Source organism: Miniopterus schreibersii (assembly GCF_964146895.1).
Source record: "Miniopterus schreibersii genome assembly, chromosome: 7".
In the NCBI taxonomy this organism is placed as follows: domain Eukaryota; kingdom Metazoa; phylum Chordata; class Mammalia; order Chiroptera; family Miniopteridae; genus Miniopterus; species Miniopterus schreibersii.
In genome coordinates, this window is record NC_138108.1 from 56291786 (window position 1) to 56319730 (window position 27945).

The following is a 27945-nucleotide window of genomic DNA, read 5'->3' on the forward strand; positions in this document are numbered from 1 at the left end:
ATGGCTGCCATCAATAAAGCAACAAACAAGTGCTGGCCAGGGTGTGGAGAAAAGGGACCCCTCATGCACTGCTGGTGGGAATGCAGACTGGTGCAGCCACTGTGGAAAACAGTATGGCAATTCCTCAAAACGTTAAAAATGGAACTGCCATTTGACCCAGATATTCCACTTCTGGGAATATAGCCTAAGAAACCAAAAACACTAATTTGAAAGAATGTGTATATAAACACATAGACACAGAGGAGAGTGTGGTGATAGCCAGAGGGAAAAGGGATTGGGGGGTAGGTAGAGGTGGGCAAAGGTGGGGAAAATGGGGACGGAAAGAGACTTTACCTGGGGCAATGGGAACATGATGCAGTGTGCAGATGATGTTTTATTAAGTTGTATACTTGAAGTCTGTATGGTTTTGCAAACCAATGACCCCCCAATAATTTCAATTAAAAGAAAAAAAGAACATTTTGATGGCTGCCAGATGGGAGGGATGTTGGAGGGTTGGGCAAAAAAGTAAGGGGATTAAGAGTACAAATCCATTGTTACAGAATAGTTACAAGGATGTAAAGTACAGCATAGGGAATATAGTTAATAATATTCCAATAACTACATATGGTGTCAGAGGGGTATGAGATTTATGGGGATGATCAGTTAATAAGTTATATAATGTCTAATCCCTGGGCCATACACCTGAAACTAATAAAATATTGTATGTGAGCTGTAATTGAAAAATAAAAAATAATTTAAAAAATAACACACAGGACAAGACATCTGATAACCAAGTTACCTATTGATTCACTTATATTCTAGTTTTCAACTAAATATCCCAAAGTAGAAGGCTGATTAAATAATGTGAGACTTGCATAGCATAGGACATTGCTGTTCGAGGTGTACAGGTAAGAAGACTGGAAAAGCAAAGAGAACATTTGATCAGCTGTTTAACCAGCTTGGAGTAATGGAAGTTACAGCTGGAAGGGACATCTGGGGTCACACTGCAGAGCACAACTAGTATCTGTGTTTGGACTTCTGCTCAAACAGCTCTAGTGCCACTAATGATTTTTAAACATGAGAGTAACTTGATCGAAATCATTTAGGGCAAGACTGACCTGCAAATGGAGGGAGACTGGAGAGGAAAGAGCCTGAGGTTCAAAGATGACCATAAGGCCGCTGCCTTAAATAAGGTCAGCCACTGGGTGTGGGGGCAGAGGTTCGAGAAACGTGGGAAGCTTCTCTCAAAGTCCCTGCTGGAGCATTATGCCTCTGAGGACCAGGACGTGGGACTTTTGGTGCAGTGTGCACGAAGCATTGGGGCTGGGCACCGAGCGCGCAATAGCACGTGTACATCCTGCCTCTCTGGGGGAAAACAGCTGCACCGGCCGCGAGCAGCCAGGGTCACCTGCGCCGGGCACGCGGTCCGCACGGCCCGGATCGCGGGGGCAGCCCCGCCGCCTACAGGCCGGCTGGGTAAGCGCGGGCCGGGCGCGCGCCCGACCTCAGGCCCCGCCCCCCGGCAGTACGCCTGCGCCTTCAGGTCGCGCTCGCCCCGCCCCTCGCCTCCCCCGCCCGCGTAGTCGCTGCCGCCGCCACCGCCTTAGTGGAGCCGGGGGGAGGACGGTGGCCCGCGAGGCTCGCCGCAGACAACGCGGCGGCGATGTCCGCGAGCCAGGCGGGTGCCGCGGCGGCAGCGGCGGGCCCTCGCGCGCGGCAAGGCTGCCTGGGCTTTGGCTTCCCTCCGGTTCCTAGGGAGCGGGCCGGCGGCCAGCGCGGGAGCAGCGGCAGCAGAGGCGAGGGCTGCGGCGCGTCTCTCTCCTCCCCGTCAGCCTAAGCCGGGGGAGGCCAGGCGGACGGACCGGGTGGCTGGAGGGGGTGCCGCTGCCCGAGAATGGGAATTCTCTTCACCAGGATATGGAGACTGTTCAATCACCAGGGTGAGGGGCTCGGGCCGCGGGCGTGCGGGTGGCGGAGGGCTCGGCCCTGGCCGGGTGGGTCGGGGTCTCCAAACTCTTCCGGAGCGTGGGCGGCGCGGGCGCGCGCGGTCTCGGCGCCGGTGCGGGCTGCGGGCTGCGGGCTGCGGGCTGCGGGCCTGGGTGGTTCCGTCCCGCTCGCAGCTCGAGGACGGCTCGCGACGTGCAGCCCTTTGTCTTAGGGACATTCCGGAGACATCCGTGCCTCACATACACCCATTGCTCCGATTCAGGTTGGGGCTGGCAAAGATTTCTTGCCTGACGCCCCTGAGTGGCACGGCCTGGCCTTCCAGCGCTTTTCCTCCAGCAGCTGCACACCCTGGAGAAATGCTGGGGTGCTCTGGGGTGCAGGTTACAGGTTATAGGTTATGGCCCCGCCGCACCGCTGAGCGACCCGGGTGGCAGAATGCGGAAAACACGGGGACTCGCTCTTCACTTGTCCAGCACCCCTCAGGTTCACGAGCCTGCCCTGCACCTCCACCCCCCCTTTGGGAACATGCTTCTGCATCCTCAGTAGTGATGGACCGCTCCCCTTCTGCCGTATTTAGATCTGTGTTTGAGGTTAATGATTAAGGTCATTTTTCTACTTACGTTGCTTAGTTAAGTAGAGTTTTTTTTGTGGTTTTGTGGCGGGTGGTTGGGGTGTGTGTTTTGTTTTTCTTTGGTTGGGTTAAAAATGTTCAGGTATTTCACGTAAAACACTTACAAACCATATCATATGAAACATTTGTTAACCGTGGGTAACTAGTAAGTGAACCAAGTAAGTATAGAGTGAATTATCATATAGGGATGCATGAGTTCATCGAAATTCAAATATTGCCTTGAAATGCGTATCAGGTTTATTAAGCTTTATTACAGAATGAGTGTATAAAACTAGGGAAGGCATACAATTTTAGCAAAAAGCCTCCATGTTCATTAAGACACCATGTGGAGTTAGTGGTGTACTTTTGTTTCTTTTTAACTCAAGTTGGGTGATTCATCATTCCTGCTGCCAATAACTTTAGTTTGTGTTTTTCTCTTGTGTAAGCTGGTGGTGTGTCACGTCCCAAAGTTTTCCAATAAAGGCTTAATGAATGGTGACGTCTATTCTGTGCAACCACTAACCCACCTCCTCCATGATTCAGCTTCGCCTATATAAGACGGTGACCAGAAGCTAGCCGAACTGGTATTTGTGATCTCTAGTGTGTCTTTTCCAAAAATATAGTGGAGGTCACATGATACTAAACGGAAGAACAATATTTCCAATTATTTTTCTGATGTGGGGATTTTTCATAAAATAGAGGAAACCAGTTCTAATCCGCACTGTCTTTGGCTAGTTGTTTCTGTTGGGGGAGAGGGAGTAGGAACCAGTCAGTCACTTAACCTCCCTGAGTCTGGGTGTTCTCACCTAGAACACCAGGGATTTTGACTGTGTGACGGTGGAGCCTACACATCTTGAAAACCTAATCTCTAGGTGTCAAGTATTAAAACTTACATTGCTGTAAAATTGGTGGTGCTTATAGTATGTAAGATCTATTCTAGTTTTAACATCCATAATTTTGTATTATTTTCAAAATGAAACTAGTTTCAATTCTGCTATGAAATTTAGAAAGAGTTTGCTTTTCACTTGACTCTAGTACTGCAAGAAAATTAGATAACTCCACTTTCTATTTTGAGTCAATATACAATTATTTGTCTCAGTAACTTAAGAAGGAATTAGATCTTTGCCAACAGGTACTTGCCAGTAGTAAAAAATGAGGATGTGTGCATTGTTACCACTAAAAACTACTAATACGGTGTTCTTACTACCTGTATTTTATGGTAGGTTTTGACTGGACATTTATTTCAGTGCTGGGAAACTAATAGTAAGAGGAATTAATGAAGTTAAGCTCTAGAAATTTAGATGTCAATATTGTAAAAATGTGAATAAACTATTTCTCTTCTGGTAAATGATGTGGTTGTGTTATCAGTAGGGTCACTTTTCAAAATATTCACTATTAAATCTAATGTCAGATACTTGGTTTTTGTGGTTCTCTATTAAATTGGATATATGTAAGTTAGATATATCTTGGCTGCTTTATTTTGCCTTCAAAAGATACATAACACAATCCTATGTTCTTTTCACATAAATTCTGGGAAGGAAGATTTGGGCGATTACGGAATTTGTCATGCTGATGAAACTTAAACTGTACAATATCTCTTTTTTCTGAAACCCTTTTAGACCATCTTTCTCAGTTTAAGTTTAGATAGGCTGAGTGCACAGTGAAGGCTAATTGTATTCTGTCCAAACTTGAAAAACCAGAGTTTGCATTTAGATAACACATATTTAAATAGAGTACAAACTTTACTGTAGATGCTGTTGTATGCATCACTTTTTTTATACTTTATATTTATTGATGACACTATTACAGATGTCCCCATCCCCCCCCCATTTTCCCACCTCCAGCCATCACCACAGTTGTCTGCATCCCTTCACCTTCTTTCATCCAGCTCCCCTCTCCCCCTCTAACAGCTGTTCCATGTATCCATGCCCCTGTTTTTGTTTGTCAGTTTATTTTCATTCATTAGATTCCACATATAAGTAAGATTACACGGTATTCGTCATTCTCTGACTGCTTTATTTCACTTAGCATAATCTCCAGGTCCACCCGTGCTGTGGGCCGCATACTATTCTATTGTGTAAATGCACCACAGTTTTTTTATCCGCTCATCTACTGATGGGCACTTGGGCTCTTGGCTATTGTAAATAACACTGCTATGAACATAGGGGTGCATATATTCTTTTGAATTGATGTTTCAGGATTCTTAGGCTATGTTTCCAGAAGTGGGAGCTCTGGGTCAAAGTGCCTTTTTAGTTTCTTGAGTAAACATCATCCTGTTTTCCACAGTGGCTGCACGAGTTTGCATTCCCACCAACAGTGCATGAGGGTTCCCTTTTTTCCACATCCTCACCAGCATTTGTTTTATTGATGGTGGCCATTCTGGCAGGTGTGAGATGATACCTTTGTGGTTTTAATATCCATTCCTCTGATGATTAGTGACATTTTTTAATATGTCTGTTGGCCCTCTGTATGGCCTCTTTGGAGAAGAGCCTATTCAGGCCCTTTGCCCAAGTTTTAATTGGATTGTTTGTCTTCCTGGTGTTGAGATGTATGCATCACTTTTAAAAAAAAGTTTCAACAATCCTTTGAAGGAGTTACTCTTTTCCACTGAAAAGAGGAAACTGAGGTTCAAGTGGATTGATTTTCCTGAGCCATACAACTGGTAAATGCCAGATCTAGGCAAGTTTAAACACTGAAGAAATATGCTGCTGATGTTTGTCTTCTTAAAGTAGAGATTGCTATCATTCCTTTTATTTATTTTTTTCTTTTTGGCCTTGTTAACTTTCACAGTTACTAAACTATAAGTTTTTAGGACTTTGAAGAGTTGTCATCATTATTTTTTAGTATAGAAGGACATGTGATCAGTGGTTGGTTTGTTTATTAAACAAATATTTTTGAGCACCTCTTTTGTGTCAGGAACTATTGTAGGTGGTGGGCACAAGGTAGGGAACAAAACAGAAAAAACTTCCTGCCTTTATGGAGCATTCATTCTTGTTTGGGGAGACAGAAAATAAGCTAACTCCATTTCTAGATAAAATAATAGCACTTAATATGTACTGATTTATGCAAGGCTAGGTTCTAAATGCTGTGCGCAGATTAGTTGATTTAGTCTTTATTGATTTACTCTTCACAACAACCCTATGAGGTAGGTATTCTCCCCATTTTATAACTGCAAAGAAGCATTAAGTAATTTGTTTGCTTAAGGTGCTACAATTAAAAGTGGTAGACCTGGGATTTTACAGCTAGTACCTATGCTCTCAAAAGCAAAAAAACAAAAACTTTATCTGTATAAGAAGAATTTATGTTAAAGGGAAGAACTTTCTGACACTAATGTGGACTATGAAAGAAGTTGTGAAATTTTCCCATTGATGACCTTGTATCATTCTTCTGATTGGTTCTTAGAGAAGAAGTAAATACTAAATAAGTTCTAGAGAAGCTGCTTGTGCTGCCAGAGCCTGGTGCTGGGAAAGCCACCTCTGCTGTTGTTTTATTGTATGGGAATTCAAACATGTGTAGAAGAGTACATATAGAAACTGAGTAGGCAAAGGGGTGAACTGTGCCAGTTATTAAAAATTTAGCTTCAGATTCCCCCTTTCTGCGTGCTCTGTGGATATGGAACTGAGTACTTTAAATATTTTTCTTTTGCCAGCTCATAGAATGCTAAGCTTTGTCAGTAGATACAGCATTCAAGGGACACTGCAGGAGGAAAGGGTTTTTCTTCTGAGTGAAGTGTGCTCTCAGCAGGATCTGTCCTGCTCTTGTGGTGTGAGCACCTTCTCCAGTGGCCTGCTGGTTCTTGCGCTCCATGGTGGTCAGCAGCAGCCAGCAGCTTTCCGTAGCACCCACTTCAGTTGATTTCAGAATGGGGATCCTGCAGCAAAATACCTCCCAGTGAGCAGCTTTCCCCAGCATCCTAGATGGGGAGGATTTTCACGATGATCCACTGGCAAGTCTGCACAGCTACTTCTCTGACATTCAGTGAGCCATAGCCATGCCCTCTAGCAAAGTCTGCATCTCAGTCCTGGGGTATTGGAGGAAGCTCTATGTCAGCCCTAGGGGTAGTTAACGCTCCATATATTTGTCATTCCTGTAGTCTTTATGTTACATCTTATTAGCCAATCCTCCTTTACTCCAACCCCTGTAATAGTTATTTTCTTTAAATTAAACTTTGCAAATTCAGGTTGTTGTGTGGTTTCTTTTCTGATTGGACCTCTACTTTTGCCATGTATATTCATTGCTTTTTATTCAACAACTTCTTAGTGCAAAAGAGATGTTGTTTTTTCCTGAAACTTTACTACCATTGCTATAAATAGCAAGTTTATCTTCAAACTCTTTTTTATTGATGATACTCTTGGATTTAAATACGGAATTTTTAATACATAGTGACTTCATCAGTTATTACTTTTCTAATCTTCATATCTTCTAGATTTATTTATTTATTTATTTATTTATTTATTTATTTATTTATTCATTCATACTATAGTAAGCACATGCTTTATTCCAGACTGTGCAGTGGCCTGAGAGAACGATAGTGAACGTGACAGAAATGGATTTTTTTGCTTTATGAGATGGGATCAATAGAGCTTAGTGAGTTTGAGTATGAGGTGAGAATGAAGAATCAGGATGACTCATTATTTGTGTTTTTTGACTTTGATATGATTCACAGAGATAGAAGGCCTTCAGGATGACATAATTTTTTTTCTTAATTTACTGACTGGTAGTTGGAGGGGTATATATTGACTCTTAGAAACTGGCAATAAATGGAACTGGTAGGCTGCCTGGGTGTGTAAAAAGGAAATAAGTGAAACTAGAAGCATTTCCATAACAAAACAGTGAAGTACTGATTAGGAAACTAAAGCTTAATAACTCAAAATTCCATCTAAGTATTGTAACAGTGTGTACTTGTTTTGTCTTACATGAGTAATTGCAAGAGTGCTGTGGCATGGATATTCTAAAAGAGAAATTATACTAAGCAGTAAACTATTAATGAATCACAGGCATCAAAGAATTGGAATAGCTGAAAAATTTATTATATTTGCCATAATAATATCTCTTAATATACATATTGTATTTTAGGTTCTATGGAGGATTTGTTTTGAAATACATTATAGTACTTTTTGGCTACAAATTTATGTTTCGCACAGAACACTGCTCCATCTTGGTAATAAGAGGAGTAGGCTAGGGTGGTGAAAAAGCCGAAGGGTCAAAAGAAGTTGATTCAGTACAAGCATACCTCATTTTATTGTGCTTCGAAGATTCTGCGTTTTTAACAAATTGAAGGTTTGTGGCAACTCTGCATTGAGCAACTCTATTGGTGCCATTTTTCCAACAGCATTTTCTTACTTTGTGTCTCTTTGTCACATTTTGGTGATTCTCGAAATATTTGAAACTTTTTAATTATTTATATTTGTTATGGTGATCTCTGATTAGTGATCTTTAATGTTACTTACTATTATAATTATTTTGGGGCGTAATGGACAATGCCCATCCATATAAGACTAAGACAGGAAAAGCAAACAATGTGTATTTCTGCTCCACCTACTGGTGGTTCCTGATCTCTGTCTCCTCTGGCCTCCCTAGTCCCTTAGACAGCAATATTGAAATCAGGCCAATTAATAACCCTACAATGGCCTCTTAAGTGTTCAAGTGAAAGGAAGAGTTGCACATCTCTCAGTTTAAATCAAAAGCTAGAAATGATTAAGCTTAGTGAGGAAGGCATGTCAAAAGATGAGATAGGCCAAAAGCTAGGCCTCTTGCACCAAACAATTAGCCAATTGTGAATGCAAAGGAAAAGTTCTTAAAAGAAATTTAAAATGCTACTCCAGTGAACACAAATGGTAAGAGAGGGAAACAGGCGTATTGCCGATATGGAGAAAGTTTTAGTGGTCTGGATAGTTCAAACCAGTCTCAACATTCCCTTAAGCCAAAGCCTAATCCAGGGCAAAGCCCCAACTCTGTTGAATTGTATGAAGGCTGAGAGGTGAGGAAGCTATAGAAGAAAAGTTTGAAGCTAGCAGAAGTTAGTTCGTGAGGTTTAAGGAAAGAAGCTGTTTCCATAACCTAAAAGTTCAAGGTGAAGCAGCAAGTGCTAATGTCAAAGCTGCAGCAAGTTATCCAGAAGATCTAGGTTAATTAATGAAGGTGGCTACACTAAACAACGTTTTATTGATGAGACAGCCTTATATTGGAAAAAGATACTATCTAGGACTTTCATAGCTAGAGAGGAGAAGTCAATACCTGGCTTTAAAGCTTCAAAGGACAGGCTGACTCTCTTGTTAGGGGTTAATGCAGCTGGTGACTTTGAGTTGAAGCCAGTATTCATTTATTCCAAAAATCCTAGAGCCTTTAGAATTATGCTAAATCTACTCTACCCGTCCTCTATAAACAACATGGCTTACTGAATATTTTAAGCCCACTGTTGAGAACTACTGCTAAGAAAAAAAGATTCCTTTCAAAATATTACTGCTCACTGGCAATGTACCTGGTCACCCAAGAGATTTGATGGAGATGTATAATGAGATTAATGTTATTTCCATGCCTGCTAACAAATTTCATTCTGCAGCCCATGGACCAAGGACTCATTTCAACTTTCAAGTCTTACTTAAGAAATACATTTTGTAAGGTTATAGGTATCATAGATAGTGATTTCTCTGATGCATCTGGGCTGAGTAAATTGAAAACTTTCTGGAAAGGATTCAGCATTCTAGATGCCATTAAGAACATTTGTGATTAATGGGAAGAGGTCAAAGGAGTTTGGAAGAAGTTTATTCTAACTCTTACTGATGACTTTGAGAAGTTTAAGACTTCAGTGGAGGAAGTAACTACAGATGTGGTAGAAATAGTAAGAGAACCAGAACTAGCCTGAAGATGTGACTGAATTGCTGCAATCCATGATAAAACTGTAATGGATGAAAAGTTGCCTCTTATGGATGAGCAGAGACCATGGTTTCTTGAGATGGAATCTGCTGGTGAAGAAGCTGTGAAGAATGTTGAAATGACAAAGGATTTAGAGTATTATAGTTGATAAAGTTGAGGCAGAAATTCAAATGCTATCAAACAGCATCACATACCACAAAGGAATTGTTCATGAAAAGAAGAGTAGATCCATATGGCAAACTTCACTGCTGTCTTATGTTAAGAAATTGTCACAGCTACCCCAACCTTCAGCAACCACTACCTTGATCATTCAGCAGCCATCAAAATTGAGGCAAGTAAAAGATTGCTACTCTCTGAAGGCTCAGATGCTGGTTAGTATTTTTTAGCAGCATAGTATTTTTTAATGTACATTTTTTTTAAGACATAATGCTATTGTATACTTAGTAGACTACAGTGTAGTATAAACATAACTTTTGTGTACACTGGAAAACAAAAAAAAATTGTCTGACTCACTTTATTGCAATATTCACTTTATTGTGGCTGGCTGGAACTGAACGTGCAGTATTTTGAGTATGTCTATGCCTAAAAAGTATGAATAATCTAACCCTATTTTTGGGAATAACCTGGCTTTTTTTTTTTTTTAACGATTGAGTTGGCACCTCTATCTTTGAGCCCAATCCACAATTATGTCTTAATTTTGTAGTTCTTACTGTGACCCACATGTTATACCTTAGAATTAGAAAGCTGTTAAAAACAGCCATTAGTGCTTTATTGTAAAAACACATGAAAACTGAAATAGAGACAAGTCTTGGGAGCGAGTGGATAAAGCTGGTAATAAATGTGGCTTGTAGGTGTTCAGGCAGGATGAAGAGGTTGAAGATCTCAGGATCACAGAGTCCTCACTGGGCTGCCCTCCAAAGAGATTTCGGACTGCTCCACAGAAGTGGGTGGGGAAGGTGAGACTAATGGCATACTTCTGCTGGTCTTGCTAGGATGTTCTTTTGAGTTCCAAGAAGGTTAAAGTGCCATGCGCTGAGTTGTGCCATAGCTGGAAAGAATGGATGAAATGGGATATTTAAAAATTTTGTTTTTAATTAATAAATCACTGGCATTTTGTTTATTTCAGAGCACAAGGTTATCATTGTTGGGCTGGATAATGCAGGGAAAACTACCATCCTTTACCAATTGTAAGTATTAACTACTTTAAAATTTTATTGTTTATAGTTACTTTTTCTGTCTGGGTGATATTCGATTAATGAAAGCAATAGAATATTATATGGAATCTAAGTTACTCTGTAAGAAGGGAGGTTGGCCATAAACCAGGAGCCAAATTTAAGCAACTGTTTCTAGAGAGTTTACATTTATATGGCATTGAGCATGTTGTTCAATTGTTCTCCTTGTAGAAAATAGAGAAATATGTGTTTATATAGTTTCCTGGATGAATCTAGAGGATCGCAGATAGCCCACTACCTAGTTCTGCCTCTGTTTAAACCCTTAGCTCACTTTTATGAGCTACTGGAAAATAGACATTTGGGTATAACATATAAAAGGGGGTCATACTGATTTATCCATTAACTGAAAAATATTCAATATAACTTCTTTGCTAATTGTAATATATTCAAACTTTTTTCCAGTTCTATGAATGAAGTTGTACATACATCCCCTACAATAGGAAGTAATGTAGAAGAAATAGTGATTAATAATACACGATTTCTAATGTGGGATATTGGTGGCCAAGAATCTCTTCGTTCTTCCTGGAACACTTACTATACTAACACAGAGGTAATGTTTCTTAATATACTAGAACTTCCATGAGTAGAATGCTTGGGAAACACCTTCTAGATGTGAACGCTTATAGTTCATCTTTTTTAAATACAACAGTATGTTAATATAAGTAGAGTTTAAACATAGTGGAATCTTTGATTCCCTATTTTGGGGTCATTGCTCTATATATCCACTGTCATTGAACCTCTGTAGGGAGAACTGGTGGGATTGATTAGTCTGATTGTATATTGATTCCAGAACTCATCTTAAGTAGTTGTTTTTATAATAAATTCCATCTCACATTTTGTAATGTCATTTCTTTTTGACTATTTTTGTGTAGAGGAAATCTAGGTAAAATCTGGTGGTTTCAATCTTAGCCAAAACTTTACCAACACAATTGCACATTAAAGAATTTATTTTCTTTTGTTTATAAAGCTATTTAGACAAAGCCGTGTTTTTATTTATATGCTATTTCCCAAGAGGAAATTTCAGACCGATGACATTTCAGAGCTTCATTGTATAGACCTTATAAATTGAAAAGCTGTGACAGTTGTTTTTATAGTGCTGATTATAAGTTAATAAAATTCCAAGTTAATACAAAGATGAATATTATGTCATTAAGACACAATTAAGGGTTTCTAATGACCTGATCCACTAACACTCCATAATGCATTTGGGAGAAAGGTAGATATTGTTACTATTCCTAAATATAACACTGCAGGTATCAAATTCATGGCAACACTTTAAAAATTAATAACTCTATTAAAATACCTTGGAATAGAATGAGTCTTAACAGTAATAAAGCTACATATCAGTAAGGTATCAAGTGAGAGAAGTAAGAGTAGTTCTCTTATCCATCTGCCTTACGGTTCATGAAATCTGAAGAGTTGAAAAGACTCTGAAAATTACAGTGATTTATTTGGAAATGAAAAGCTAGTTCTAAAAAATAAATAGTGCATACTAACAGTGGGCAGTCAGAATTAACCTGCGCATCATAAATGCCATCATAAAGTGACTGTATCGGCTCCTGTTTCCTTTTTGGTGGGCATAGAGTTGAGGAAGAGGTGCAGTATGGCTCCGTCCTGTACAGCTCCTTTACAAGTCTTTCATTGCATCTTCTGATGCTAGTCTTATCAGTTCAGGAGAGAGCTGTGCTTGCTGGTAGCAGGTGCCATTTATATAAGGAAGAGAACATGGTTTTAGATACAGATTTATTCTTGCAATTTGTTGATTTTTTTAATTGTCACATTACTTTATCCCATACCCTTGCCCTTTTGGATTTTCAAATGGATATTAATATAATAAAATATCTGTCTAGAAGTAACTTAAGTTTACGACCGTAATATATATAGTTTTCTTATTTACTTACAATGTAAATAGATTTTATAGTCTTGTTAGTGTTCAAGATATTAAGTTAGGAAACATGTTATATAATAGTTAAAATATCAGCGAAATATTCTAATAGAATGTTAGTATGTATTCTCTTTTCTCCTATTTTTCTCTTAAAATTTAGTCAATATATTTGAATTAAAAGTGAATCAAACCTTTAGGCTTCATGATGTATAGTAGGTATCTCTGGTTTTCCAATAATACCATGCCATAAGCTTCTAATTTCTTGATAGTTATAGCCTGTAAATCAAATAAGCATTTGATAAATTTTACAAATATCAAATTATATAATCACTAATGATTTTTTTTTGTAATTTTTTCAGTTTGTAATAGTTGTTGTGGACAGTACAGACAGAGAAAGGATTTCTGTAACTAGAGAAGAACTCTATAAGATGTTAGCCCATGAGGTAAGTAGGATTCTGGAATAAGACGTGTTTGTGGGATATTTCTATCACATTTCTTCTTTCTACTTTCTCAAGAGGATACTATTTCAAGTTTTTAAAAAATTATCTGCTGGCCATACCTGCTTTATAATTTTGACACTTCCCAAATTGGAAGTGTATCTTAAAGTAGCAGAAAGATTGTGGAGTCATTTGTAGAATTTTATTTCATGTATCCCAGATAAATTTGGTATAGAAGTTTTCCTGAACAAAAGCACCTAAATTGGCTTTTCTTTAGCATTTTGAATAGATTAATTATACAGAGTATTATCATTGGAAATGAGATTTTAAAGTCTCACACACAACAAGTCTTAATTGTAACTCAGTTATTAAACTAATATTTAAATATGATTGCTCTTAAGTTTCTCTGATATTGTCCTTTGATTAAACAAAACTATATGACTATCCACATTTTCTTAGTCCTTGAGAAATATTACTGGTAGCATAATTTAAAAATTTAATAAACTAAATAATATAGTCAGTAATGATAATACTAACTATAAAATCATAATATTTACTATAGTGGCAACTGATTATATTTTTTATGCTTTTTATTGCAGATGGAATAAACTCATTTATAGATGGAAATAGAAAAATGAATATTTAGATGTATGTTACATAATTTTTCTTTCAGTGAAATTTTAATAAAGCTTAAAACTGGGATATCTTTGTAATACAGTTTTATATTTTAATATTGATTTGATGATTTGCTTTTGAGATTTGCATTAAGAATTTTGGTATGTTTCAGATAGCTGTTCAAGACTTAAGGAAAGCTAGTAAAGTGGTTATGCAACTTGAAGTTCCTGTTTTCCTTGTGGTGATCATGCCCACCAAGATGCACTTTCCCCTGTTTTAGACTGATTGGGGCAGCTGTGTTAAATCCCTTGGGATTTTTTTTTTAAAAAAATACATTTTGCAGTTATGCATGATTTAACAAGCTATGATTCTAGTTTGGGAAACAAGCTATAAAAGAGGCAGAACACTAAGGATTTCTTTCATTTCCCCTTTGTATTTTACAAAAGTGCAAGATTTTTTCAGTTTCTATCCAAGGGTGGTTTTATGTTCTTTGAAGACTTTGGGAAAAGGAAACTAAGACACACACAATCGTCTCGGCTGTATTTTGTCACTCTGTTAACAGGTAGCCTCCCTATTTGATTCTTACTCCAGTTGGCCAGTATGTAGCAGGATCAGTATATAAAGTAGTAGGGCTCAAACCAAGTCACTGAATTTTTCTTGCTGGGGGCATTAACTTGTGTTAATGTGTCTGTGTCACTTGACCAGCTTTTTAAGAGCCAGGATTTGAATTTAGGCATTCTCATCATTCAGGCTTTTTGCTGGGGGTGGAGGGGACGGACCACAAATAGGGCCTAGTTAGAAAGTGAAAGGAAACTGAATGGGGAGATGACCAGAGAAGAAAGAAATTATAAATGAAATTGGGAAACTAGAGTAAGTCCCTTAAAAGGTCAAGAAGAGCCAAATAAAGTTCTGGAAGGGAACAAATGGATCAAAGAGCAAGAATGTATTAATGAAAAATTTTGACATGGGGTTAGTCAGATGTTTCATGCATACCACAGTGACCAGCAAAATCTTGTCACCATCACTGATAATGATTTTTTAAAATACGTTTTTACTGATTTTAGAGACAGAGGAAGGGAGAGGGATACAGAAATAGAAACATAGATGAGATAGAAACATCAATTGGCTGCCTCCTGCACGCCCCCTACTGGGGATCAAGCCTGCAACTCGGGCATCTGCCCTGACCAGGAATTGAACCAGTGAACTCTTGGTTTGTGGATCAACGCTCAACTACTGAGCCATACTGGCTGGGCTGATAATGATTCTTTATATGCATTACTAAATACAGAACTTTAGAATGTTTTTAAATATTACTGAAAGCTTCATCTTAAATGAAGTGCAAAACTTTGAAGCTTATGAATTTTAAAATAGTTCCAAACACTAAAAGACATGAAATTTTATTCAGAATGACTCAACTTCTAGGAATTATCTCTACAAATGAAGTTTTGAGGAACAAATTGACAATTACATATGGCATATAGAAGATGCTAAGTAAATACATCTTGCATGTGCTATTATTCATCTTGACTAAACTAAAATATATTTTTAGATTCTTAAGACTAGAAATCTGTAATATGTAGCAGAAAAATTTTATAAGTGTTTAAAATGGCTGATGTACAAAAATCACCACTGTTCACTTTGTATTTTGACTTCTTAAGTCAAGTTGATGAACAGCCTTAATCCAGTATAACTTTTTACTGTTATAATGCATAATTGGTGCTGAGTAAAAAAAAGTAAAGGATTATTTTCTTTCATCTCTACCTAAATACTTAAAAGTAGGTAAAGTAGCTGTTGGTTTTTATTTTTGTTTTTTAAATCTAGAACCCCAAATAAAAAAAGTTTGAGCCTTTGAGATCTAGAAAGATTATATTCAATATAGGGTTTGTTCATTTTTTTTGAGACCTTTCAATAAAAGGCTTTATTTCTTATGCTTTTCAAATTGTAATCCAGGGTCTTCTCCAAATAATTTAATCATTAGATGTGAGGAATATAGATTATTTATAAATAAGACAGTATAAACTTATGTTTCTTAACTTGTGCCAAGTATTTTTGTTGTCAAAAGTTTGTTCTTTGTACATGCCAGCATTAGCAATTCTGACCTGTATAAAAGGTTTCAACAGACACTGGCAAGAGATACTGAAACCTGAAAGATAGGAAGATAGGAATTAAATCCATGGAAAGTCCATCTATTCAGCAATTCAGCCACATAGCAACTATTGATACTGTTCCATTTCCGTTTAGGATAAGAGAAAAAAATATCTGTGTCCTTGATGATGAGTGTGATGTATGCATTAGCTATAGTCCATCAAATCAGATTCTTGCATTTTATGTAAACAGGCAAACTGAACTATAGGGGAAACAAATTGAATGTGAAATCTTAAAAGCTAATATTTTAGAGTATCTGTTTCTGACCATGCTATTTGTGTTACGGTCATTAACTGTAGTACCATAGCTGCTATCCTGCAGAGGGCACTGTAACTAAAAGTCAGTCTCTGTTATATAAAACATTTTACCTAAGTCCTTTTACCACTTACATTTTTAATTTACATCAGAAAGAATCAAAGAAGTCAATGAAACTATTGTAACAAGAGTAAAACAATGTGGAGCAATGTCAATTTGTACCTACTGAAGACTTTCCTGCTTCAAACCCATATACACATGATTGAAACCAAAATATCCCACTGAAATCCCTAAGAAGAAAGATGGCATTCAACACAGTTGAGAAAACCTGCAAACATAGCACCAAGACCAGTGTCTCTTAATATATATAAGAAGAATTTTATGAGAGTTTAATCCACTGAGTGTATCCATCATGGATTCCTAGCCCATGATCTATGAATGGACTTTAGGGTACCTATGAACATCTTAAAATTGTACATAAACTTTTCTGCATACTCAGTAAATGTTGGTAGTAAGGAACAAATTCAGAAAGGTTAAAGAACTTGCCTCAGTCAGAACGGAAGTGGGAGGACTTACTATCTAATTGGGAAATCTGATAAGTTTAGTGCCAATCCAAGATGACCATATAAAATATTCAAATCTGAAAAGTTGTCTTGGACAAAGATAGAAGAGCTAGGTCTCAGAAAATGATAGGATTGGTTTAGGATAGCACCACTCAACTGAGAATTAAGCCCTAAGTCTCTAAGGCATACACTGTATATAATGAATTAGTTTATTTCCTATGTACCTAGAAGGTACTAGCTTTAGGTGTAAATATCTCTACCTAAACTATAGGTGGCAGTAGAATGTTGAAAAGCTCTTGAATGCCGTCCTGAAGAGTAGTTCTTACTAGTGGCAGAAGCCTAGTTTGGAGTTGGGGGGAATGGGTAGTTACATGTTTGAAGGCATGACTGTTAAATACAGCACTTAGGACCATAAAAGTAATCTAGGACTGTAAGAAATATGTAAATCCATACAAGTATAGATTGATTTATTTAAAATGTGTTCAGTTTGAAGTTTACCTTCCATCAGTATAAGAGCTATGAGATACTTTTATGTCAAGTAGTTGAGAAATTCTAGGTTACAAAGATTATTTAAAAAATTATATTCATTAAGTTGGAAAATCTCTGGAAAAAAGTGCACTGGCCCTTACAGTTTTATTTGTTTTTATAGGATCTAAGGAAAGCCGGACTGCTGATTTTTGCTAATAAACAAGATGTTAAAGAATGCATGACTGTAGCAGAAATCTCCCAGTTTTTGAAACTAACTTCTATTAAAGATCACCAGTGGCATATCCAAGCATGCTGTGCTCTTACTGGCGAGGGGTAAGAAGTCTTCCTCATGGATAACATGGCTTTAGCTTAGAAATATGAATTTCCTCTTAAAATCATATTTTAAGATTACCATGTACAGATGTTACAAGGGAGAGATGTAAGACATAGTCTGTCTACAATGAGAGTTTTTAACTTGGTTCTATAAAGAATCAAACACAACATACACATAAACATACTGAACTAATATGTGAGCATATAGATTATAGTTTCTGTCGGAGTTCAGAGAAATTAGAATGTCATGGAGATCTGGAAAAGTCAGAAAACAGTTCTTAATGGTGGTGGGACTTTCACTATAAGAAAGGAACTATTGCTGAGCGTGTCCTGTGTCTTAAGTGTTTTCCTTACCGTGTATCATTTATTTCTAGCAATCATGTAGACCACTTGTTTTAAATTCACACTTAATGCGTAAAGAAGTTGAAATAGAAGAGGATTCATGTGTGAGACTAGTGTGGGTAGACTCACTTTTGCCACCAGTGTTGTCAAGAGGGAGTTGTTGCACTTTAAAAAAAAAAGGAGGAGTTAGAATAGGAGAGAGAGAGTGTGGCATGAAAGTGTAGCTCTGGAAAGAAAGGTAGGTTCCTATAGGTGCCTGTAGTAGAATTTTGCTTTAGTCTAATGCCAAGAAACGAGAGGATTTCAAGAAGGAAGTGGTTGTCAGCATTGTGAAATACAACGTCAGTGACCATAAAGATGGAGATAGTGCTATTAGGAGAGATGGAATAGCGGAGGGTAGAAATAGGATAAAAAGCTAAAAGGCTGAGCAACGTAAATAATGTTTTTGTTGTTGTTTTTCCAAAATGTGGTAGGTCTATATGTAATTAAAAATCAGAGAAAAAATAATTAAATTGGAGATGAAGGATTCTTAAATTAGGGGCCATGTTTCTTTGGGTGTTAGGAAAGGGCAGAAGCTTGGGGCACAGGTACAGTTTCAATATGGGTTATATAGATTTAACTTTCACCATGGTTTTGAAAGGAAGAGAATTTCTCCCACTTCAACTAACTCATCTATTTATGCCCCAATCCTTTTGTCCTTCCTAACACCAGAAGAACCTCAACCCCAAATTAAGACCTCTCTTTAGAATCTGTTATGTATATACCTTTTAAAAACAAAGAAAAAAATAATTAAATTGGAGATGAAGTTGAATCTTAGTGAAATAGAAGACCCTATTATCTAATTACAGACATTTGAAGAGCTTAATTAGAACCTCAAAAAAGCAAATATATTCATTTAAAGAAAAAAATCATAGATAATACCAATTGTCCACATACTCATTTAAGTAAAAATGTTACATGTTTCTTTGTCAAATAGTTTAATACATGTCAAGACATCTATAGATACATCTTTATACATATTATCTTTATCTATGAAAGGACTTCAAGCAAAAGCACGGATTGTGATACTAAATTTGACAGACAAATCATCTAGGATTCACATAGTATTTAACTTATATACTGAGAAACTGTAGAAAATACATATGAACTCTGGCAGTTTCATTTTTGGAAGAGGAGATCAATAGTTGATGGTATATTTTCAATTTTTGGTGTGCATGGGCTTCCACTTGCAGCAGTCAGCAAGAGGAAATGTTTGATTTTGGAGATGTTTCCCTACTGTAGCCTGGCTGCCTTGGTCTAAATTTTTGGTTTTAGTGTTGATTGGCTTTTGACTCTCATCTCTGCCATTTGCTAACCTCTGTAAGCCCAGGTTTCCTCTAATATGGGAAGGGTTCTGATCTCAGTGTTGTGAAAATATATTAAGGTAATAGATATTAAGTGCTTAGCACAGTATGTGCCAACACCAAAACAATCATTTGTTCACCTCATTGCCTGTTTTTTTTCCTTCTATCTTCTTTTATATTGTTAGGATCATACTTACACAAAAATCTGAGTTTTCAGTTTCTCATACCTATAAAAGCTCCTGATAGATCGTGGTTAATGCTTTATAACAGTTGTTATTTTGTTGTAACACAGTATATACAGCCGTTTTTCTCTTGCTGAACTTTCATTTTCTGTTACCACAATGAACATCTCTTTATTGTATTTTGGGTTATGTTCAGTTACCCGTTGTTCAGCAATAACTGGTGTTAGCGATATGAGATAGTACTTTCTTCAAAAAATGTTAATATATAGATGTAGCAGACATGTTATGTATATACTTTGTTTTAACAGCTCTACTGTATATTTAATATCCTGCCACTTTGACTTCATTTAAATCATGAGCATTTTATCATATTGTAAAATAGTCTTTGAAAGGAAGTTTTTAATATTTCATCATATGTCTCTATTTCTAGACATTTAAATTCTTTTTCCTCTTAAAAATGTTTTGATAAAGTCTTATACATAAATCTGTCTTTATGTTTTATTTTTTTAGGTTGTATTTTTAGAAGTAGAAAAAAGAGTAGAGAGGGTATTGATATTTTAAATACTCTTGATATGAATAGCTAAATTACTTTCCATGGGCATTCACATAATCACTGAGCTTTTATGTGTCAGGCAGTGTCCTAGGCACTAAAGACAAAGCAAACAAGAAAGCACGGTGTATTGTGTCTGAGATATGCTTCGCCACAGCAGCACCGATGTGGAATAGTGTTGATTTTTTAATCTTTGTTGTTGAGGTAAATGAAAAATGATATCTTGTTTCAGTTTGCTGTTTATAGCTTTTCAGTTGAGAATTTAATCAAGTGATTTTATTTTCTGTGTAGATTATGCCAAGGACTTGAATGGATGATGTCACGACTTAAGATTAGATGATCTCTACTGACCTTCTCATAGACTTTGTATAAATGAAGTGCTGGACTTTACCTGAAAGCTGCAAAAATTAATGGTTCAGATATATTTATAGTAAACTGATTTAAACTTTTTCTATAAGGAGAAAAATTAAGACCACTTATTTGAAAATGAAGATGAAGCCTCACCTTCCAATTGCTTTCTCATTAGTTTCTTCCAAAGCAAGGTCTTAAAGCTGTGATTGACATTTTCCTCATAACAAATCCTCTCAGGACATTGTGTAGCCTGTGGTAAGTACAAAGGGAGAGGAAGACATTTTTAAAAACTTTAAGAGCTTTATTATCAGTATAACCCTCCTTCATTGAATGTTCTCTTTTTGTTCCATTAAGTCAAAATACAAATTAGCACAGATACTCAGTTTCCAATATTTTAAAATGTAATGTTACTTGTGAAAAGTATTTTGCATAAAGTTGTGTATGTATTGTGTATACACCTCAACTTCAAGTTAATGGTTTTGATTTATGTTCTAAAGAAAAGTAACAAATTAATAATATTCTTTTGTGATAATGAGATGAGTACCGACATTGGTTTAAGTGCCAATTTGTACTTCCCCCCTATGTTCTCTGTATTGTACTAACCAACACCCAAAATCATTGAGCTGCTCTTTAAAAAAAAGAAAAATGTTTGACATTGTGTACCTATTTTGTTGTTACTCAAATCACATACATAGAAACGTAATCCAATGAGAGGAGTGTCTATCAAATTCTTGGCTTGGTATTACTAATGAGCACAGTTGCACATTGAGCAGGTATCAGATTGTTCCCTTTATTAGACCTTATGCCATCTAAATTACTGAGTAAATTGTTAGTTCATTATTCAATTATTAACTGTGATTAAAATTACCAATTGATTTTTCAGCATTAATTGAAAACTGTTGTGTGAAATGTCTACCCAAAGAAGTGTCACCTTATAAATATTATCAAATAATTTAGCTAGATCCTTTTTAAGTAGTAAATTATATGTCAAGCATTTAAAGTGAATTTGAAATGAAAAGTAAAACATATTCTCCAAGCAACAAAGATAATTTATTAATTTGAACATTTTTTCATTCTTAACTTTTGAAATAGTTCGAGATTTTTCATTTCTGTGTTTTCTTTATCTTCTTACACTTCATGAATGTATTGTTTTGACAATTATAAAATACACTTTTTTTTTTTAATGCTTTTAAGAATTTGGTTTAAAACTTGATCAACATAATGTATAATTTTTACTAAGAAGTAACTTGGCCCTGAGTACTTTCTATAATTATTATTATTTTTTCATAATCTGAAAGTCAAAAGTATTTCTGTTGTAATTGTAAACACTTACTGAACTAAATGTGTTAAAACATACTCTTGGGTACTCAGTCCCTGAAAATCTGAATGCTGATCCAAACTGGCATGTTTTAGAATATTCAAGAAAAAGTAATTACTTTTAATACCAGCCTTTTAGATTTCATGAAGATTTTGATGAGAAATAATAGTATATACTATAAGAATTGACAAAATTTTGAAAGTTGCTTTCTACAAAATTAAAATACTCAATATCTAAGTCCAAATTGGGCATGGGAGATGATCAGTGTTTAACATGGGATGTTTTGTGTTTTATATTTATATTATAATGTTCAAAATGCAAGTATATCATTTTATTATTTGTCAACTTTTACAAAAGTAAATTCTAAATTACTAAGCTTTATTTGTTCATATGTTCTCGTACTTTTTTCAAATCACTGTAAGGAATTACTTGTTATATATTAAAAACTCCCTTAAAAACCCAAATCTAGGTATTACAGTTTCACCAGAGAAAAATATTCTATACAGTAGCCCAGAAAATCCATACCTTTTATTCTTTTTATTTTTAATTTGAGTAATCAGAGTTCAGTCTCTTGGATTGCTGCCACATCAGTTCAACAATGTACCAGCACATTCCCTTGTCATCAAGGTGTGGGCCAAAATTTATTCTAATTGGATGTTTAAAGCGTACACTACATTGCTGCAGTTGCTTTAGTGTAGTCGATTATTGACATGGCATCATGAGAATGCATGAAATCTTATACCACATTTGCAAACATGCTTTTTTTTTTTTCATTTTTATTCTACCATTCTAGGCCTCTGCATAAAACCAAAATTAAAAATGGGAAAAATAATTTAAATTCATGTATCAAAATCATTTTAACAGTATTATTTCCAAATAAGATGGAGAGCGTATTGGCAATCTATATGTTGTTTAAGTGTAATTAAGCAAAAGACAGTGCTTTCGGCTTTTTAACATGATACTCTTAGATGTAAACAAACATTTTATTTTGGATCGTTATGCTCAGCTTTGGAAAGGACAAAGCCTCATATCTCTGTACATGTGGCTGGATTTAAATATCCCATGTTTGATAACTAATTTTGAAAGTCGTATGATTTATCTTGATATCTTGGTAAAAGTAGCTATATGGTATAAGCATTTAAATATGTTGAATTTTACCATAATAACATTTATAAAGTATATCTTACACAGTATATTGAGTTGTTGTTTAAAATTTTCAGTTCTCTTTATCTTAGGCTTTCGTGGTGGGCAAAGAATACAATGAAGGCAGGTAGTTTGGGGGCCGGAGGAAGTGGGTGGGGATTGACATTTTGCCTTAAGAATAAAAAAGTGCTTTAGCACTGCTGACTGGCATTTTTAATGCAGGTAGTTAAAGGGATTTTTAGAAGTGTGGCATACCATAGAGGAGTTTCTGTTTTCTGGCCTTTAAGAAGTGCCTGGTAGGTAGTTACAGTGAGGTCACAGAGAAGGGCACGGTGGTTGAGGAAAGTCAGAAAGTCCCTGAGATACTCTTTCTTTTTCTGTCTGTATAGTATCAAGATGCCTAGAAGTGGGATTCTATTATGCCCTCTTTTACAGGCACTTTACATTTGTTGCTGTGACTACAGCAACCACATACAGTACAGACAACCTCAAAATCTGCTTATATTAGTGTAAATAGAAAAACCAGATAATTTTCTAGTTTTCTCTGCAGGCATTTTTGGGACTGTATCTGTAGTGTGTTCTATGTACACAGGGAATAGCAGCACATCCCAGATTGTCTGTGGACTTTGGGGTGATCGTCTCTCAGTGGCCCAGTTGTATCTTGGCATCGATCCATCTTTACGGCCGGGTAGAAGACAAGGTTTCTTTGCATAACTTAACTTTGACCCCTTCCACTGTCTAAATATAATCTGGAACTTCTTGCTTCAGGATCAGCTTTCCCATAACTCAGCCATCCCTTGCTCTCCTGAATCTTTATTCACCAACAATGAAGATATAGACCTCTGTGCTGGAGGTATTCTAAACTTTGCCTGTATCCAGTGTTCCCCAAACCATGAGTTTCTAAGCAGGTTCTCTAGTTCTTTGCTATCCTCTCACCACTGGCTTGATACATTGGTATACTTTGCTCATTAGAGAGTATTGTCAGAGTTGTTGAGTACATCAGAAGACTGGCTTGTTGTGTACATAGCATACAAATGCCATAGTAGAGTTTTTAAAATTATACTGCATTTAACATTTTAATGCTTCTTAATTTTAGCTTCACACGCTGAAAAGTAGATTCAGAAAGATAAGAGGACTATCTAGACTCTTCCAGCTCCTTGAGATAAAAAGTTACAGAAAGAATTACATGATAATAGTATTACCTTCCCATTACCAGAAATGGGTTACATTTTGGAGAGTACCAGTGCAAATAATTTTAGTGGGGAAAAGATGTCAGACCAAATTTACATACGGTGTTTAACCTGAAGACATCTTTACATCCATAAAACCATAAACCACATTTTGGTTTTTTTCCTTTTGTTTACTTAAAGAGAAAAGCTAAACATTTGCTGTCTAAAGGAATTAGTAATGAGAAGTCTATCTTTACAAAATAAAGCTGTTGAAGTGGGCTTTAAAGGATGTAAAAATCATCTGCTGTCCTGTGTTAACTCCGTAGATGAAGACATAATATTGAAAATACTTCTTTCAAGTTCCATTTATACAAAAATAAAACTTCGATAGCATGCTCCCTCAAAGAATGTATGATAATTTTAAGATCATGACGGAGTAAAGGAAAGAAAGACAGAATTTAAAAACTTTGGGTGCTAAAAAGTAATTGCTTTTATTAAGCCCTAAAATTGTATGTGGAATTGTAAAGAAATTGTACCAGGATATAGTTGGGTTAATTTTGCAATCCACTTCTCTAGCCCTGTATATTCTAAGAACTAAAGCTTCAACCTTTATGGTCTCGCCTGCTAGATAGTTCTTTGGTAGAAAATCCCGTCTGTACTCAAAAAGTGCCTAAAATTGATTTGTGTTGATTTGTAAGTCTGCTAATAAATTATGTGTGTGTGCTTGGCTTACTGATGACACAGCCCTGAGGGTTTCTAAATCTCAATTTTTGCTTTATTTGAGTAAAAAGCCTTGAAATTAAAAATACCCATTATAACCCTCAACAAACCAGTTGAAGGAAACATGAGTGAAACTATTTTTTCTCTTTCCTAATACAAATACTTTGTGACGCTAATGTTAGTTAATGCAGGGACTAGAAAACTGAATTCTATTTCTGTTTTTAAAAATAGTTTTAACACACAGAACATTATATTGTGTGTTGTAAAACCTTAGTAAAAGGGGGTTGCTTGTGTAACAGTCTCTTCTCATATTTACTGGTTAGCAGTTTTGAATCATACATGTCATTTAGCTCTTGAGCCATTTTCTTTGTGCACACCAAAATCCTTCCTCTTTGTTTAGGTTCTACTTAGAAACCAAAATATCTGATAGAACCCTTTTGTTTTTCATACATTGTTTCTTTTTTTTTTTTTTTAACCATTGAGTATGACTTTAAAGTCTAGGGGCAAAGACTTGACTATTTGCAGTGAGTTACAATTACATTGTGTTCATATTTTAAATCATCCTGCATGAAAAATGAAATGTGCATATTCTTTTAACTTATTGTAATGTATACCCTTCCCGAGAACTTTTTACATTGATGATATACAGAATTCCTCTAATTATTTTTGCTTGAAACTAGTTCTTTAGATTCAAATAGCCTTTTCTTAACATTATGTCCCTCTCTGGTTCCTTGAGTTCAGGTGATACCTGCAGAGCACTTTTAAAGATATTTTTTGGGTTAATGTTCAACATGACACATTGAGGAGGAAGCTATAACTTTTTCTAGTGAGGACTCTTTTTGGCAATATGTATACTGATTTTAATTTGTGCTTAAAATACATTTTACTAATTATATTGATTTTAAATATGACACATTCTTGTAGATACTAATCTTCCTTGCTTATTGTATTTTCCTGGTGACCCTAGATGAAAATGTGTTCCAACTAGTCTCTTGTATAACTTCCCCTCCCTAGTTGAGCTCAATGTATATTGACATCATTGAAGCTGCATTTAATGCAACAAACTAGAGAACCTTTTGAAAATTTTTAGGTTTGTTGTATTGGAACGTCTGGTATGATAAAAGGTTTTCATTCAAGCTTTATAAGCAAGAAGATGCTGAAAATTTGTCTTATCATTTTATGAACTTGTGTTTCCCTGCATCCTACAAAGATTTTACACCCAAGGAAATGTGCAGAAAGTGATGATCTTAGAGCACTTGTGTGCTGTCATGTTTCATCAGTGCAGATGTGATGGGTACCTAGGGAGATAATGCTTCAGGGCCTTCTTGATAAGACAACTTTATGGATGGTTGTGGATATTTATGTTTGTGCTCAGGTTGGAAGGGAGTGGCAGATTGGAGTAGGGACCTCTCCATTGGTAAAACAGTACAATCAGTTCTTTGCAAGTGTCGTACTTCATTATACTTGTAACAACATTCTTGTGTCCATACTTAACTGAAATGTTGAGCTACAGAAATGTAAGGCATTGGGTCACGTAACTGGTAGTAGGACATTGTTTATAATGAAATAAAGGAATAATGTCAAGATGTGTTTGGGGGGAAATGACAAATAAGGTTTTCCTGGTGAATTTTTATGTTTAATATGTACATTAACTTTTTTTAAAGTTGCATGTTAAGCTGGGATAAAGTATTGTCTCTGCTTTATGTTTTACTGAGTAAAAAGAAAAAAGATTTGAGTTAAATTGTTACTCTGTTATGTACTATTACATATACCTTTTCTTTTAGAAAGGGCTAATTATAATTACTCTTCAAACATTGGTGTTGTCAGTGTTTTTGTTCTGATTTATTCTCTGGATGTGTGCAGACTTGGCAATGGTAGTTCTATGAACTGTTCAGGGCTGGGATCAGCCAGGGCAATTGGAAAGGTGTCACGGTGGCATTATGCAAGTACAAAAAAGATTATCCTGATCTTCTCTAGGGACCTTTTAGGGAACTTAGTCAATTAATAGAGAGCATCCTGCCTTTTACTTCCGGAAATTTGAATTAGACGTTGAACCTGCTATATAGTGACCAGTTTGTGTGATTTATTGTCTTAAAATGTGAGAAAAGTCGAGTCATTTAAAATGAATATTATTAAAGTGAACATTCATAAGAATGGTTAATAGTAGACAGAAGAAAAGTAAGGAAAAAAGGTTGGGGGAGAAGAGTCACCCATATGCATATGCTTATTATATTGGTCTTTTCCACTAGGACGTAAGCTCCGGATGCCAGTGACCATAAGTGTTGTATTTACCAGTTTGTATCTCTCAGTGCTGAGCACAGCACCTAGTATGTAACAGGTGTTCAATTTATATGTTTTGACAAATGAGTGAACTATTAATATTTTTGTGGAGGTTTTTTTCCCCATGGATAGGTTTTTCTTTTCTAATCTCAATTCTTACTTAATTCTGCCTAATATTAAGAGAGATTCAAGGTGATTTATATGTTTTTTTCACTAGTTCTTACAGTAGAAATCAGATGTATTTCCTTGAAAATGGCCTAAAAGCATCATGCATTACAAATAAATATGTGCAAATTTCACTTCTTTGAGTTCTGTATGTATCTGCATCTGGGAATGCCAGGAATGTACCAGACTTTATTGTAAGCATATGCAGACGTTGAAATAGTAAGTGGTACAAAGAGCTCTTTTGGGGAAAGATCTGTGTCGTCGTCTTCTTGATCCTTTATGCTCTTCTTTTTTTAAGTTTTCATGACAGAAATATCCTCCTTTTGCTAGTTAACTTTTGTCCCGTGAAAGGAATGAGATTTTTACAACATAAAATAGCCTCTGGTAGTCCTTCTGAATGTGTTCCTTCTGATTGGCACCAACCTTTTGAGACACCATGAGTTGGGCTGAGTGGCCAGTCAGTCGCATCACTATATGCCTTACATTCTAGCAAAACTGGTCTGTATCAAAGTGGCTGAGATCTTTTTGAAATACTTCCAGTGTTTGGATGCTTCTAGTATATTAGACACCCCCTCTCCCCCCAAATAATATTCTCCCATATCTCCATTATATTTTTGTACAGTCTCTGACTTACAGTGTTTTGACTTTAAAGCAGTACACATTCAGTAGAAACCGGCTGGGCTAAGCTGTGGTGTTGGGTAGGTTAGGTGTATAAAATGCATTTTTGACTAACAATATTTTTGATATACAATGGGTTTATCAGGACCTAAACCCATCATAAGTCAAGGAACATCGTGATGGACATCTTTCACTGGAAGCTTTTTTCATAGTTAGGAGTATTTCTTTTGGCTGGAATCCCAGAGCTAACTGACTGGATGAAATGGTATGGAATTTGAGAATGCCTGTTATTCCATGTTTCGTTAATATTATGTTCATTAATATTACCCTTTAATAAAAGGATAAGCATGTTGTCTTATTTTACACTTAGTTGGACTATTTTTCTATGTTTCATTTTCTTCTTAATTATTCTTTTACTT

At 36.2% G+C, this 27945-nt stretch overlaps 1 protein-coding gene across 1 annotated transcript; it reads left to right on the forward strand.

Moving 5' to 3' along the window:
• Positions 1 to 1543: 1543 nt before the first annotated feature.
• On the forward strand, positions 1544 to 21812 carry ARL5A (ARF like GTPase 5A). Its single transcript, XM_081141700.1, has 6 exons — positions 1544 to 1919; positions 10539 to 10599; positions 11047 to 11194; positions 12889 to 12972; positions 17194 to 17345; positions 20054 to 21812. Exons 1-6 carry the CDS (start codon positions 1874 to 1876, stop codon positions 20100 to 20102), a joined length of 540 nt encoding a protein of 179 aa, XP_080997826.1. The 5' UTR covers positions 1544 to 1873; the 3' UTR covers positions 20103 to 21812.
• Positions 21813 to 27945: the final 6133 nt, after the last annotated feature.

What these genes read in the sequence shown, in the direction of transcription:
- ARL5A (XM_081141700.1), top strand. Translation starts at nt 1,874, where the DNA reads ATGGGAATTCTCTTCACCAGGATATGGAGACTGTTCAATCACCAGG. An exon ending in ATAAGATGTTAGCCCATGAG is followed by an intron (nt 12,973 to 17,193) that starts GTAAGTAGGATT and finishes TTGTTTTTATAG; the next exon opens with GATCTAAGGAAAGCCGGACT. An exon ending in TGTGCTCTTACTGGCGAGGG is followed by an intron (nt 17,346 to 20,053) that starts GTAAGAAGTCTT and finishes TTTTCTGTGTAG; the next exon opens with ATTATGCCAAGGACTTGAAT.